General features: G+C 39.4%; 2 protein-coding genes across 2 annotated transcripts in view; one reads left to right on the plus strand and one right to left on the minus strand.

Moving 5' to 3' along the window:
* LOC141444482 (uncharacterized) overlaps positions 1-14,035 on the minus strand; it is a 30,939-nt gene extending 16,904 nt beyond the window's left edge. The window contains exons 1-4 of the mRNA XM_074110033.1: positions 13,791-14,035; positions 11,880-11,969; positions 9,563-9,782; positions 8,926-9,009 (exon numbers count right to left, since the gene is read on the minus strand). Of these exons, the coding sequence (XP_073966134.1) occupies positions 8,926-9,009; positions 9,563-9,782; positions 11,880-11,963 (388 nt within the window). The 5' untranslated portion in view covers positions 11,964-11,969; positions 13,791-14,035. The remainder of the gene's footprint in view (positions 1-8,925; positions 9,010-9,562; positions 9,783-11,879; positions 11,970-13,790) is intronic.
* On the plus strand, positions 1,299-7,850 carry LOC141444422 (uncharacterized). Its single transcript, XM_074109973.1, has 6 exons — positions 1,299-1,431; positions 3,054-3,150; positions 4,388-4,618; positions 5,021-5,168; positions 6,344-6,531; positions 7,757-7,850. Exons 1-6 carry the CDS (start codon positions 1,386-1,388, stop codon positions 7,848-7,850), a joined length of 804 nt encoding a protein of 267 aa, XP_073966074.1. The 5' UTR covers positions 1,299-1,385.
* Positions 14,036-14,887: the final 852 nt, after the last annotated feature.

Raw genomic sequence — 14,887 nt, forward strand, 5'->3', positions numbered from 1 at the left:
TAACAAAAAATATGTACTTTTGTTTGGTCTGAAATAAAGTTTTTATTTTTTATTTTTAATAGTTGATCGCTGGCCGTTCAAACTGCCGGCGAGAACTCGCTCTTACATCTTTTGTCGCAGCGACAAGAGCTATAAAACTAGCTCAGCGACGTTAGCTTGGCGGCCGCCCCGCTCGAGCGAGTGGAGCGAGTAATCGCCCGTCGCACTCGAACACTCGCTTACAGCCGAACGACAAAACAACACTCGCTGCTCGCCCACTCGTTTCTAGTTCCTCGCTTTACTCGCTACTCGTTAAGCGTGAGCGGTGGGACAAGTGCCAGGCTGCGTGCGTTTCAACCAGAGATAAGCGAGGATATGTACCGAGAAATGTGTTTTTCATTCATGAGTCAATAGGAACGCTTCATTTACCTCGCCTCGCTACGCTCAGCTGTTTCCACCAGAGATGTGCTGTGCGAGGCGAGGTAAATGGAGCTTTTCTATTGGTTCATGCATGACCAAGGAGCGGAATTTTCATAGCAAAAATCAAATGTCATGAGGGATTGACCATCGTGTTCTATCGACTGTCGATGTTTAATTGTCAGTTAGCACGATATGTTTTAGGTAATTAAATTAGACCTGTAATGGGGGAGGCCTCTGTCCTGCAGTGGGACACTACACTATAGGCTACCAAAAAAAAATAGACATGTGTGTTTGTTAAAATTAAACAAAACCGAAACGGAAATGTTAAACAGTGTAACTGACGATAGACTAACCTTCATTCAAAATAACAGAATCGAAATCTATATTATCTGTACTAATTTATTATATTTTCTTCATCTTGTCTGTAGTAACAGAGAATTGTCATTATTTTCTCTACATTGTCACCATTTAAACTAAGAGAAGAGAATATGTATACACGACCTTAATGTTCAGGCAATAACGTCCTGTATACATATTTTTGGCACTTTGGCTGTATTCATATCTTCGTTGCTGACTGTACAATGTCAAAATTTCATGTCAAATAAGCAACATTTAAAACCTCTGAATCTCTAATGAACTGTAATCCATATACTAATATTATAAATGCGAAAGTGTGTGTTTGTATGTTTGTCAGTCTTTCACGTCGAAACGGAGCGACGGATCGACGTGATTTTCGGCATAGAGATAGTTTATGGGCCCGAGAGTGACATAGGCTACTTTTGATCCCGGAAAAATGCAGGTTTCCCGAGGGAACAGCGCGCGATAACCGAATACCACGCGGGCGGAGCCGCGGGCAAAAGCTAGTCATACATACATCTAAACATCTAAATTAAGTAAGCAATCACAAATCAGTAGTTAAAGTTAATTGAGCGATTAAACGACTGTTAAGTCGCCACAATTTAGAATGGTTTTGGTTTTACAATATAATGTTGTTTTTTTTTCTGGCAGCTTCTTTTAATCACAATTTCGTAGGCAAGTGAGTTAGTTATGTCTGTTAATTATCAATAATTGGGAACTAAGTTTTAAATTAGTTTTAGTTTGACTGGATGGAAAACGAGCAAGTGGGTCTCCTGATGGTAAGAGATCACCACCGCCCATAAACATCTGCAACACCAGGGGTATTGCAGATAGATGCGTTCCCAACCTCGAGGCCTAAGATGGGATACCTCAAGTGCCAGTAATTTCACCGGCTGTCTTACTCTCCACGCCGAAACACAACAGTGCAAGCTGCATTAGCGAGCAAGATGGTGGTAGCAATCCGGGTGGACCTTGCACAAGGTCCTACCACCTGCCTACCTACCTAGCATACCTTTAGTTTAAGTTATACAGTATACCTTTGTTCCCCGTACGTAATCATCTTACACAACCAGCACTGGCAGTTGCCAAATATTTCTTATTTCAAAGAGAATTCGGCAATGTACCTAAATTAATTGATCAGATCACTTCTTTTACTGACAATTTCGGTTCCAGAAAATTAGGTACAGTCGAGTTCATAAACTAGTGAGCAAATTTTTGATCAAAAATATCTGAACACGACTGTATTGTGAACGGCGTAGAAGCGTGTTCAGATATTTTTGATCAAACTTTTGCTCATAAGTTTATGAACTCGACTGTACAACTACGAGGGACCACAACAAGAGCTATTTAAGTTAGAAAATAATTTGGCCCCAGCACTGGCTGGTTTGAAATTTACCACGAGCTATGCGGTGAAGGAAAACATCGTGAGGAAACCTGCACAAACCTGCGAAGCATTCAATGGTGCGTGTGAAGTTCCCAATCCGCACTGGGCCCGCGTGGGAACTATGGCCAAGCCTCTTGTTCTGAGAGGAGGCCTGTGCCCAGCAGAGGGACGTATATAGGCTGGGATGATGATGATGATGATGACTGGCTGGTTATGTAAGATGGTTACGTACAGGGAACTAGGCTACAGCATATTGAAATTTCATTTTGATCTCTCCTGTTCGGAAAGTTTAATTTTCATGGGTAGATAGCCGGGTGGAAAATTGCGTTTTCATCACTAGGGTGGAAAGTATATATTTTTTTTAAATTTCGATTAGCCACGGAGTTGAACATAATTGAGTTACGTCAATGACACTTTTTTTCACGTTTCGGCATGGCCATCTAGATGCACGTCGTGACCAAGGAGGAGGAGGTTGAACGCCGAACATCCGTTTGAAACAAGAAATTTGATCTTTATTACGTCACGAACATATTCCATCTCTTTCTTTTATTAGGTTAAGAAAGAGATGGAATATATAAATAAGTAATAAAGGTAAAACATCTTCGTTCGGCGTTCAACCTCCAGTTTTGTATATAAGCTCCTTGGTCGTGACCAACTCGACCTTTTTTTATAGTCGGCCGTGGCAAGTGGCCAGTCGAAAAGGTGTACCGTTGGAGGTTGGATATAAGTAAATTCAATTTATTATTATTCTCATTTTTTTTGTGGTATTTCACTTTCCTCACAGTCGAAATGAAATTACCCAATTCCCCTCGAACTATTGGCGCTCTCACTTCGTTCGAGCGCCAGAAATATCTCGGGTGAAATGGGTCACTTTCCACCCTTGGTTATCAATCTACTATTTTTTGTTTGTCAGAAGGTAGAGTATACTGCGAAGACTCGCACGCAAAATGGGACTTCCGCGGCTACTCGTGCCCTGTTAACTGCAACAACGTCGTATACGCCGTTGAGAGGTAATTAGTGACCGACCTACGAAATTCCAAGTTCGTATCGTACCGTCCCTCTCACTCTCGTATTAAATAGTATAAGCGTCAGCAGGACGGCAAACTACGAAGTTCGATTATTAAACTGAGTATAGGGACAGTTTGGATTTCAGTCAATAATTGATCGAACTTTGGTTTGGCCGAAACTCTGTATTTAAATATGTTGCGGCGCGTCATTCGGGTGAGACGTGATGACCGGTTGATAGGGGCTGATGATGAAGATGAGCCGTGGTGGCTAGTGGGAAGCCGTGGTGGCCTAGTGAAGCCGTGGTGGCCCAGTGGTTTGACCTATCGCCTCTGAAGCAGAGTATCGTGGGTTCAAACCCTGGCTCGCACCTCTGAGTTTTTCGAAATTCATGTGCGGAATTACATTTGAAATTTACCACGAGCTTTACGGTGAAGTAAAAAGAATATCGTGAGGAAACCTGCACAACCTGCGAAGCAATTCAATGGTGTGTGCGAAGTTCCCAATCCGCACTGGGCCCGCGTGGGAACTACGGCCCTAGCCCTCTCATTCTGAGAGGCCTGTGCCCAGCAGTGGGTCGTATAGAGGCTGGGATGATGATGATGAATATTACATAAAAAAACACTGGTTTATTTATTTCAGAGGTTTCGTAAACGTCACAAACGTTTTCGGTGGAATTTGACCTTGTTTCCTGTACATAACCATCTTACGTAACCAGCACTAGGGTTCAAATATTTCCTATTTTATAGAGATTTCGGTAATGTAATTGCTCACTTTTACTGTCGATTTAGTTTCTGGAATATTAGGTTACTAAGTCGTCGAGCGTAGCTGGTTATGTGAGCGCAGTGCTGGTTATGTAAGATAGTTATGTAAGGTGAACAAGGGTGACTTTGCTACGTTTAGGTTTTAGGCGGCTGCGATCGCATTCGCCATCTCTTTCTACTCTCGTCTTATACCGTGTGAAAGAAAGAAGCGGTGAAAACGATTATAATTCCTAAGCCGTTAGAAAACAAGGCCACTGTGCGACATGCTGAGCCGGCACCTTTTATTAACAGCATCTATGTATTGTACACATACAGAGACAAATACAACAAATCAAAAACCATGAAAATCGATCCACCCGTTCTCGAGTTATAAGTATTCGAACACACCCGACAAAAAAAGTGCCGAGTACAAAAACGGACTTATCCCTCCCTGAAATGTTTTTTTCTTTTGAACAACAAACACTTTCCACCTTTCCAGGTTAAAACTTAAAGACGTGAATAACCTGTTAACACCAGAGTCCCAGACGATCGAAGATTTGAACAACGACAAAGTAAAGAACGTTATTCACTCAAATGAAGGAACAGCGCCATCTGTGCGCGCTGAAAACACTACCAACCTTTACATCATCTGCGAGAAGGTTCTTGAAAACAATGTAGCTGTCAACGAGGTGCAGGAGGAACTGGCCAAATTTAATAAGTCAAATTGCAGGTAATTTTATAATACGTAAGATAAAACTCTAAATCAGTCCATCCAACACAACATCGGGTGTAGGTGTCTAACATCTGGTATCATGGTGAACGGTTGTGATGCTCTGAAGATGAGCTCTGGTTGAGTTCGAAACGCGTCAGCGTTGTGTGGTGGTGGTGATAGATGGGATTTGTGTGTGTGTGTCCTTACAGTATGGAAGTGGAGGAACTGCATGAACACACATTTCACAAGAACAAGGGGACATTTAGTCGTCATCATCATCAGCCTATAGCAGCCCACTGCTGGACACAGGCCTCCCTTAATGAGCGCCCTTGCGCCCTGTCCTCGGCTACACGCATCCAGCTTCCACCAGCAGCCTTTCGTAGCACAAAACCGGAAGTTACTCATCAAATCTAATTACAGGCTGTTTGTCAAAAAGAAACTGAAGTCATACTACATGAAGTTAAGAAGATGCAGAAGGAGTTACGAAGACGAGTTCGTGAGCATCTTCACGAAAATACTTAACCGACACGCGCACGGGAAGTACAAATTTACTGAGGAACTGACGGCGGTATTCATTCTAAAGTTCTTTGTCTTTATGTAAATACAGAGTATCAAATTATTTCGGAATATTTTGACAGATGGTTTAGTTTCTTTAAACCTTTTCCAGGCCCCGCTAATTAAGATACGTTACTAGAAAATGAATCAGCTTCATTTACTATTTACCGATGAGGGATTAATTGAGAAATGGATTAGTGTTTTTGGGTCAATCAACTTTTAGTGTTGTTATTCCGTCCCGTGACCCAGGAGACAACAGTCATACCGAATATATATACCGATTGTATACCAAATTTCACCTAAATCGGGTCAGCGGTTAAGACGTGAAGTGGTAGGTAAGCAACAAACATACAGACTTACAAACTTTCGCAATTATAATTAATATTAGTGAGATTAACTTTGCTAGTTTTCTTATTATTATTATAAAATACCTAAAGAGGCAAAAGTAAAGACCATTCTGCAAGAAACGAAACGTTTATAATGTTGTTAACTCGAACTCAAGAAATGTTCTGTACATTATTTATAGTTTTTAATCGCCAGTTTGACCTTAAATAATATTTAAATATTTAATTTAATAGTTAACTTTTCACAACTAAAGCACTGCAGTTTGGAATTGAACAGAGCTTAAACTTGATAGCAGAAACTACGAGTAGAATATTTTTAAACAGGGAATGAGAGCAGATGAGTCCACGAAACACAGTTATTCAATTATGTATAATATAAATCGAATTAATATTAATGAAGCAAATTACGTATTACTATTGTGTTATTTTGTAATTACGTTACGTATTAATCTACTTACAAAGTAAACAAAATTATGACTGCATCTTATTACTTCTTTTATTCATCATCATCATTAATACGACTTCACAAAAATGTTTAGAACCCCTTCTTCTGTGACCTTCTAGAATCTAAATGTTATCCTGAATGGACTATAGATTATCATTAAATATTGGAAATTTATTTTTTCCTTTGTCAATCAAATAAACAAATGACAAAGATGGATGAATAATACGAATGTTTGCACTCGGGTCTTGGATGTTTAATATGTATTTAAGGATGTATTTATCTATATAAGTATGTTTATCCGTTGCTTAGTATCCATAGTACAAGCTTTGCTTGGTTTGGGACTAGGTCAATTAAGTGTATATTTATTTATTTAATCTAACTAAAATCTCTCTCTTTCAGCTAATCCTAGAGAAACTTCTAGGGAAGAACATAAACCTACGCCACGGCGTTGGCGATGTGAAAAAGCTACTACACTTCCTAAAGAGGGCGCTTCTAAAGCATAAGTTGAGGTCTCACGCCTCCAGCATCACTCTCAGATCACGCCACTGTCTGACGCTATTCGTCCCTGGCTGCTACTGCTTACCTGGGTAGGTTAACACCAGCAGGGCTACTACAAAACTAGAAACTCGGAGTTCGTGTCGTGCGGTCCCTCTGACACTTATACTATTTAATACGAGAGCGAGAGGGACGGTAAGATACAAACTTCGAGTTTCGTAGTAGCCCTGCAGCCTTTATGGGTCAATCTACTTTTTAGTGTTGTTATTCTGCCCCGTAAGTCAGGAGACATCAGTGATACACTTTGTTAGAGAAATGTTTGCAATTTATACTATTAGCACGATTAGGCAATGAGCCACGAAGGCATATTCATATTCACGAAAATACTTAACCGACACGCGCACGGGAAATACAAATTAACTGAGGAACTGACGGCGGTATAAATTTTAAAATTGTCTTGATGTAAATACAAAGTATCAAATTATTCCGGAATATTTTGACAGATGGTTTAGTTTCTTTAAACCTTTTCCAGGCCCCGCTAATTAAGCCGCTACGAGAATGAATCAGCTTCATTTACTGTTTACCGATGAGGGATTAATTGGAAAACGAATAACATTTCTGGGTCAATTAACTTTTTAGTGTTGTTATCCTGTCCCGTGACCCAGGAGACACCAGTGATACACTTGCTTAGTAAAATGTTTGTAATGTATACTACTAGCATGCTTATGAGATGGGCCACGAAGGAATTGACTTAAAACTGTCACAACTCCAAACTTTTAGTGGGTTTGTAGTTTGTACCCCATAAAATCGTACTTTTAATAAATGACCCAGCAAGCAGCTACAGTAAAAATTTGATTGACCCATATACATACGTCCTACTGCTGGGCACAGGCCCTCTCATAATGAGAGAGCTTGTGTTTGTGCAGGCCTCGCGATCTTTTCTTTCACCGTAAAGCTATTTCAAATATAATTTCGCGCGTGAATTTCGAAAAACTTAGAGGTGCCGCCCGGGTTGGAACCCACGATCCTTTGCTTGAGAGGTCATAGGTCAAAGCATTAGAAACCAACGGCTTTTATATAGAGTATATAAAATAAGCCCTAGGTTATAGCCTATAAGGTATATAATACTTCAAAATGGCTTCCGCAAAAAATGAAGTTGAGTTGGATTTTTTTTATTATAACAATAATAATATGGTTATCAAATGAAAGCTAGGCCATAAAACCAAAAAATAACATGAATATAAAATAAAATAAAAATATGTTAGAAAACTTTTAAGCTACAGCAGCTAGCTAAAATTAGCGTTTTTTTTTTTTTAGTTTTGTGGAGAATGGAGGCCAATGCGTCCAGCCGGCGGACTGCTTCCCGGACGCATTGCGTACAGAATATCTTCCCAGGGTCAATATATTATAATTTATAAAATGTTTCTTTTTTATCTAATATTTTTATAGGTCCTGAATCCTAGTCCGAAGTTCCAATCTAGTTTGATACCCTCACAAATCCTTTCATGTTATTGATACAATATAATTTGCAAAACTTTTTCCAATTTCTAATCGTTAAGGTTGCCTGGGAGAGATCACTGAAGCGATACTTACGACTTTCTATTGCTTGTCTACCTTAGAAAATTGTCTTTATGTACCATCAGCCAAATATGTGGTCTACCACCCTAAAGTTGATAATCGTTTGCATGTCACAAAACAATAATGCCAAAAGACGTGTCTGTCAACTTGAAAGTTCTACTTTAGCGATATATTAATTTGATAGGAACTTGTTTAAAAATTGATAGACCACTTATTTGGCTGATGGTACCTGTTTTTTGTACTGTTTAAGAGCGTTTATACATGCTGAGCTGGCAACGTCGCATTTTTGTTAGTTTTTCTCGATTATTCCATAATTTAATGAAAATTCAAAATGTGGTCTTTTATATTCTTTAAAAATGAACAAATGTTTATTAACGATTTTTAAAGAAAATAAAAGTCTATCACGCATAATTATTGGAGTAGACACATTAACTTATACATTAAGAACAGTTCTATTAGATAGATTGCAGGTGGTAGGACCTTGTGCAAGGTCCGCCCGGATTGCTACCACCATCTTGCTCGCTAATCCTGCCGTGAAGCTCAGCAGTGCTGCACTGTTTGTGTTTCGGTGGAGAGTAAGACAGAAGGTGAAATTACTGGCACGTGAGGTATCCCATCTTAGGCCTCTAGGTTGGAAACGCGTCTGCAAGACCCCTGGTGTTGCAGATGTTTATGGGCGGTGGTGATCTCTTACCATCAGGAGACCCACTTTCTTGTTTTCCATCCAGTCGTATAAAAAATAATAATAATAAAAAAAAATTAGACCACCTTTTCAATTTTCATTCAATTTTTATGGAATAATCGAGAAAAAACTAACGAAAATGCGACGTTGCCAGCTCAGCAGGTATAAACGCTCATAATATGGTGCTCAATAAAGAGTCCTTGTATTGTATTGTATTGCTACTTACCAGTATGTATTAGTTTGTGGGTATTTAGAGAATACGACGCGTTGAATGATTTGCCGCAGACGCCACATTTATATGGTTTTTCGCCTGAAACAAATTATTTTAAAGTTTATATTACCTCTCCAGGGGCAGTCTTTTGTCGGCAATAAGTAATTTATTGAATCAGGCGTTACTTTGCGGAGGTCCATATCAATGAACTAGAAAGGTCTACCCACTAACCGTCATAGGAACGGAATGTGACGGCGACGGTTGGTTACTTCCACTAAACTACGATGACGCGTTTCGAACTCGACCAAAGTTCATCCTCAAAGCAACACCACACATGTACGTACACACACACACGTAGTCTAACATCTGGTAGCATAGATGGTGTATGCTTTTGTTGCTCTAATGATAAATTCTGGTTGAGTTTGAAACACAGTGTGGAGGCGGAGGAGCTACATGAGCACACATTTCTTGCGTAGATGTAGCTCTGGTAAGGTAGCGGGTGAGCGAAACACAAATTGTTTTTAGTTCAAAGCAAGTTCAAGCAAAACTGGTATTAACAAAACTTATTATTGGTTATACATTGTTTAACTTTTCAAAAAAAATTATGACGAATCAAAACATAGCAAACCACTCTTTAGATCCAATTACGTACCAGTATGCACCCTCATATGAACCTTCAATTTGCATCCAAAATGGAACGTCTTCCCACAGACATCGCATTCAAACTCCTTGTTCCCGCCATGTTTCACTTTGATATGTCTACTCAGGTACTTCTGTGTCTTGCCAGCATAGTCACAGAGGTTGCACTCGTACAGGAGGTCGGTAGAATGGACCTTCAGGTGACCGGTAAGGGCGGCTCTGTCATTGAATATCTGTGGTAGAATTCATTGAATCAATTGAAAATAACACGCATATAATCGGCTTCTGAGGGACAGCGCTAGCTGACGCTCGCACGGAGCGGGTGGCCGCCTGCTGGATAATAGTATGAGCAGCGCTAATGAGGGCTATCGCGTATGAATTCGCCACTAGAGGCGCTAGTGTAGCGTGAGGTCTCCGAAATGTCAAATCTCATAGTTTTTGGGTGAGCTACGCGGGTTTATTTATAATTAGTTTAATTTTGTGAATATTTTGCATTACCTGAAATTAATTATGGCAATTATGCAATAAGGGCCAATGAATGTCTGTGTTTTGAGACAGTTTTTTCTTTCGAAAACTTTTGTCCTGCCCTTTTTTTCCGAACAAAACGGGACTACGCAAGACTGTGGTTGTTCGATATTTTTATGGTACGGTTTAATGTGTATTAAATATGATTTTAATCTAAACTTTGTTTTCACACCCGTAATAACAGACTTTGAAAGCCACACTTAAAAACCTCACGCAACAGTGGCGCCATCTAGTAAGACAAAAAACGATAGCCCTTATTGCGCGCGTCGCGTGCATAGGATTGTATCTGCACCCGCCCGCAGGCTGCGCCAAGCAGTGCACTCGCGCCAGGTAGCGTAGGCTCTCAGGTCCTTAGGGCCCTTAAAAATCCTGTGCACGCGACGCGCGCAGTTAGCGCTACTCATACCATACTATTATTCAACAGGTGGCCATGTCCACCCGCTCTATGCGAACCGCGTGAGTTAGCGTAGACACTTACAGCCTTATTCATAAAAAGTTAGAGCCTCCTTGAAAGCTTCTTGAAGGCCCGATGCTAAAAAACATGATTCATAAACGTCTGTTAGCGCTAATTAATCAATCGATCAAGGCTCTGCTAAAGTTAGAGCACCGTAGACCCTCCTTTAACTCCCTGCTAAGTCACAAAATGGCCGCCACAAGTTTGAACAGCTGACTTTGACAAGAGCAAAAAACCATACCGAACCGAAGATATTTTTAGTGAAGGAAGGGTTACGCAAAGATTGAAAAAAAATCCAGGAAAAATTAATTTCAGGAATTTGTATTTAAAAATCCTCTTAATTAGGTTTTTATTACTGCTACTTACTGACAATAAATATGAAAAAAAAAATTAGGATGATTATCATAATTACGGCTTTTTGAACTTAGGTACTACAACATAAACATGCGTATCGGAAATGGCGGGAAAACGAATATCTCACTTTTTATTTATTATTCCTGCTAATTTGCTGTCACTGCTGTCAATTTTTTTTTAAATTATCGATGAGGCCGTTTTTGTCTTTGATTTGTCAAGGTGGCCAACATAACGTGTCTAATCCGTCTATCAGCAGCTCAACAACTAGCAAACTGCTAGTAAGCGGTTTATGAATCATACTTCTTGACAACCCTAACAAGCTTAATCAGTCTGCTAAGTAACAGACCGATCAAACCTCAATCAAGGTTTTTTTATGATTAAGGCTGTTAGACAACATGAAACAGCGGAGCCCTTAAAAGAAGTCCTGAACGTGTTAACAAACCAGTTCAGGTGGTTTTCCAAGCTCTTCTTGACAAGGAACCTCGGATTCCAACCATGAAACATTTGGGCATATCTCGAATATTATATTATACACTGTTACCCGCTACTTCATCTTCCTAAGATTCAATCATCGCTATCCCGTGGAACCTATGCAATTTTCCTGGATAAAAACTAACCCTTGTCTTTCCCTGGGGCTTAGTACAGTGAATTCCATCTAAACCGGTTCAGCAGTAAAATGATGAGGTAAAAAACAGACTTACAAATTTTCGCTTTTATACCATTAGTGGGATGAGGGAAGGTACCATCAGCCAAATATGTGGTCTACCACCCTAAAGTTGATAATCGTTTGCATGTCATAAAACAATAATGCCAATAGACGTGTCTGTCAACTTGAAAGTTTGACTTTAGCGACATGTTCATTGGATAGGAACTTGTTTAAAAATTGATAGACCACTTAATTGGCTGATGGTACCTTACATAGATACTTAGGTTTATCGCTAGAGCAAGCTCTCAATAATTATTATAACTGATAAACAAAACAGCAAAAATATCATACCTTGGAGCAGAAGTTACATTTGATCATATTAATTGTTGATTTCTTTTTCTTAACTTTCTTTGCAAACTTCTTAGCTGCATTCATGTTTACCTGAAAAGGAACAATTGTATATTGAAGGATTTGTTGTTATCTTGCATTTGAAGAAAATACAGGGTGAATTCTGTAGATATGAAAAAAAAAGTAATAAAAAGAAAATATCTGTAGTGTATTGGAAAATGCGGTACCCCCACATTTTTTATTTTTATTCGACTGGATGGCAAACGAGTAAGTGGGTCTCCTCATGGTAAGAGATCACCACTACCCATAAACATCTGTAACACCAGGGGTATTGCAGATGCGTTGCCAACCTAGAGGCCTAAGATGGGATACCTCAAGGGCCAGTAATTTTACCAGCTGTCTTACTCTCCATGCCAAAACACACGCAAGCACTGCTGCTTCATGGCAGGATTAACGAGCAAGACGGTGCTAGCAATCCGGGTGAACCTTGCACAAGGTGCTACCACCTGCAAAGATACATCATTAGTCTGCTTTTGACCCCGCTGCTTCCTATGTATTATGTTAATTGGTTGAATTATGTGCATGAACTAAAACTAATTGGGAATATTACGCAAAGCTCTGCGCAGAGGGCGACACTAGTACAAAGCGCCATGACAACGTCAGTTCTCTTTATATTTTGTCGCCATGACTGATCTTGACCAAAGGAGTTAGTACCTATAGAATTTATAGAAATCACAACAATACAATACAAAGACTCTTTATTGTACACCAGAAATAGTAAGCAATACAGAAAACAGATACATAGAGAAAAAAAATACAAGGTAAGCAATAGGCGGTCTTATCGCTTAAGAGCAATCTCTTCCAGGAAACATATTTATGAGTAACAATAGAGCTATATTTCAAAACATTGACATTTAAGAGACTCGAAAAAACTGTTTACGGTGCTAGTGCTGCAATTTGACAGCCGAAAATTGCAGTAATATTCCCTATTGCAATGCTGCAACCATCTACCACACCACACAATCCGCACTTGGTGGTGGTGATTAGGTTTTTCAGTTGATAGACAATATTAGTTTATTTCCGGAACACACAGGAAATGGTTGAAAACATCTAGAGCCCTACCCAGTAACTTCATCAAAATTACTAAGTTATTAGGTTTATTTTATTCTTTTTTTTTTTGGAGGCTTTGAACACTCCAGGTGATCATGTCAGCCTCATTATTCTTATGGTCAATTTTATTTTTAAACATACACCATCCACATAATTGTTGCTGTCGTAATCTCTATATACCTGTGTTTTCTGTACTGCTTACTGTTTTGGTGTGCAATAAAGAGTTATTGTATTGTATTGTATTGTACACACACAGAAATAAAATCACAAATAATGGGTATGATGCTCAACAGGTTAGCAGCAGAGAGATAATTGCCAGCCTTTTGGTCTCCAGTAGTGTTAACCAGGTGCTTTTGCACTTCTTTAGTTTGTGTGCACCAGAAATCTATCGGTCCAGGGTCTCAAAACTGACAGCAACAAAATTATGTGCTGAACTGAGACTAGAGCTAGAGGCCATACTGCCTAGCCTAACGTTTCGGCGCTCGCGATCGCAGTCAAATGACAGTTTTCGCATACAAAATCTGTCACTTGATTGCGATCGCTTGATTAATTGGATTCGTAGTAGCCCTTCTGATCTCGGTCGCTTTCAGCCGCTGCGCCAACTTTTCTTGTTGTACCCTGGAGGTCTGAAGGAACTATATAGGGTAGGGTAACCTGACTCATTATTATAGCGCGATTGGTCAACTTTTTATATAAATGTGCTGATGTGCTTAGAATATAATATATGCTGACTTGACTACCGTACAATGTAGTCTTAGTAGATAAGCAGTATTAAAAATTAAATAACTTCTAAGTAGTTCTTACTTTTGATTGGAATTTTTGTACGTTATTAGAGAACGTTCTTTTTGCCGCCGCTTAATTTATTTATTAAATGTAATCAGAGTTAATTATTTTCACTATTTATTGATACGAAGCAGAGCAATCTCATGTTTTTTTTTTTATTTGACGTTTGATTATTTTTAATTTTTGCCCTCACTCAACCCTCCCTCACTCTCACTTAACCCGCAAAGTGTCTAAGGAATCTTAGCCCATACTGCCGAATCTTCTGTAAACAAAAGGTCGAAGCCATGTCTTTTGTATTTTTAACCATGTTGTAAGAAATATACAGCCCTCACTTATTATTACTTAACCCGCAAAGTGTCTAAGGAATCATACTGGCAAAATCGACATGTATTTTATCATGTTGTAAGAAATATACAGTAAATCATATGCATGACTTTTATCGCTAAGGTAAATGTTATGCCACAATCACACATTCGCGTGAGTCGCGAGCAACTTTATAAAATATATTGGATTCACTTTTCAGTTAACACTGACACAGGACGCATATTAATCTTTCTCAGATCGGGGTCATTTCTACGTTTGACATCTTGGAACAGACAGGCCTTATACTACGAAGAGAAAAATTCGAACTTCGTATATTGCCGTCTCGCTGACGCTAATATTATTTAATGCGAGAGTGAGAGGGACGGTACGATACGAACTTCGAATTTCATAGTAGCCCCCCAGTTTGAATAGGAAAAGGAAAGGAAAATGTAAAATATGTAATGTTGCTGGTGTTGCTGCTTAAGTAGCGTAGTAGAAATAAGCAACCTGAGATATGTGTGCATAGGAGAAATTCGTGGCTGTACTCTTGTCCAGTGGTAGTGTAGGGGTATGGCACGCAGCACGGAATGCTGAGGACCTGGGTTTGATTCCCAGTGCTGTTCTCTTTTTTTGGTTTTTCTGTGCATCCATGTCTCAGTTTGTATTTTAGATATGTTGCACTAGTTAATCTCAATGTTAGTTTGAAGAAGTAGTTCGAAATCTCTTGCAATTCGAATACACTAACATTTATTGAATCCTGTCTCAGATTTTGGAAACCTATACAAATGGACGTCCCTTCGCCTACTATCACTACT

The sequence above is a fragment of the Choristoneura fumiferana genome, chromosome 30 (genome assembly GCF_025370935.1).
Source record: "Choristoneura fumiferana chromosome 30, NRCan_CFum_1, whole genome shotgun sequence".
In the NCBI taxonomy this organism is placed as follows: Eukaryota; Metazoa; Arthropoda; class Insecta; order Lepidoptera; family Tortricidae; genus Choristoneura; species Choristoneura fumiferana.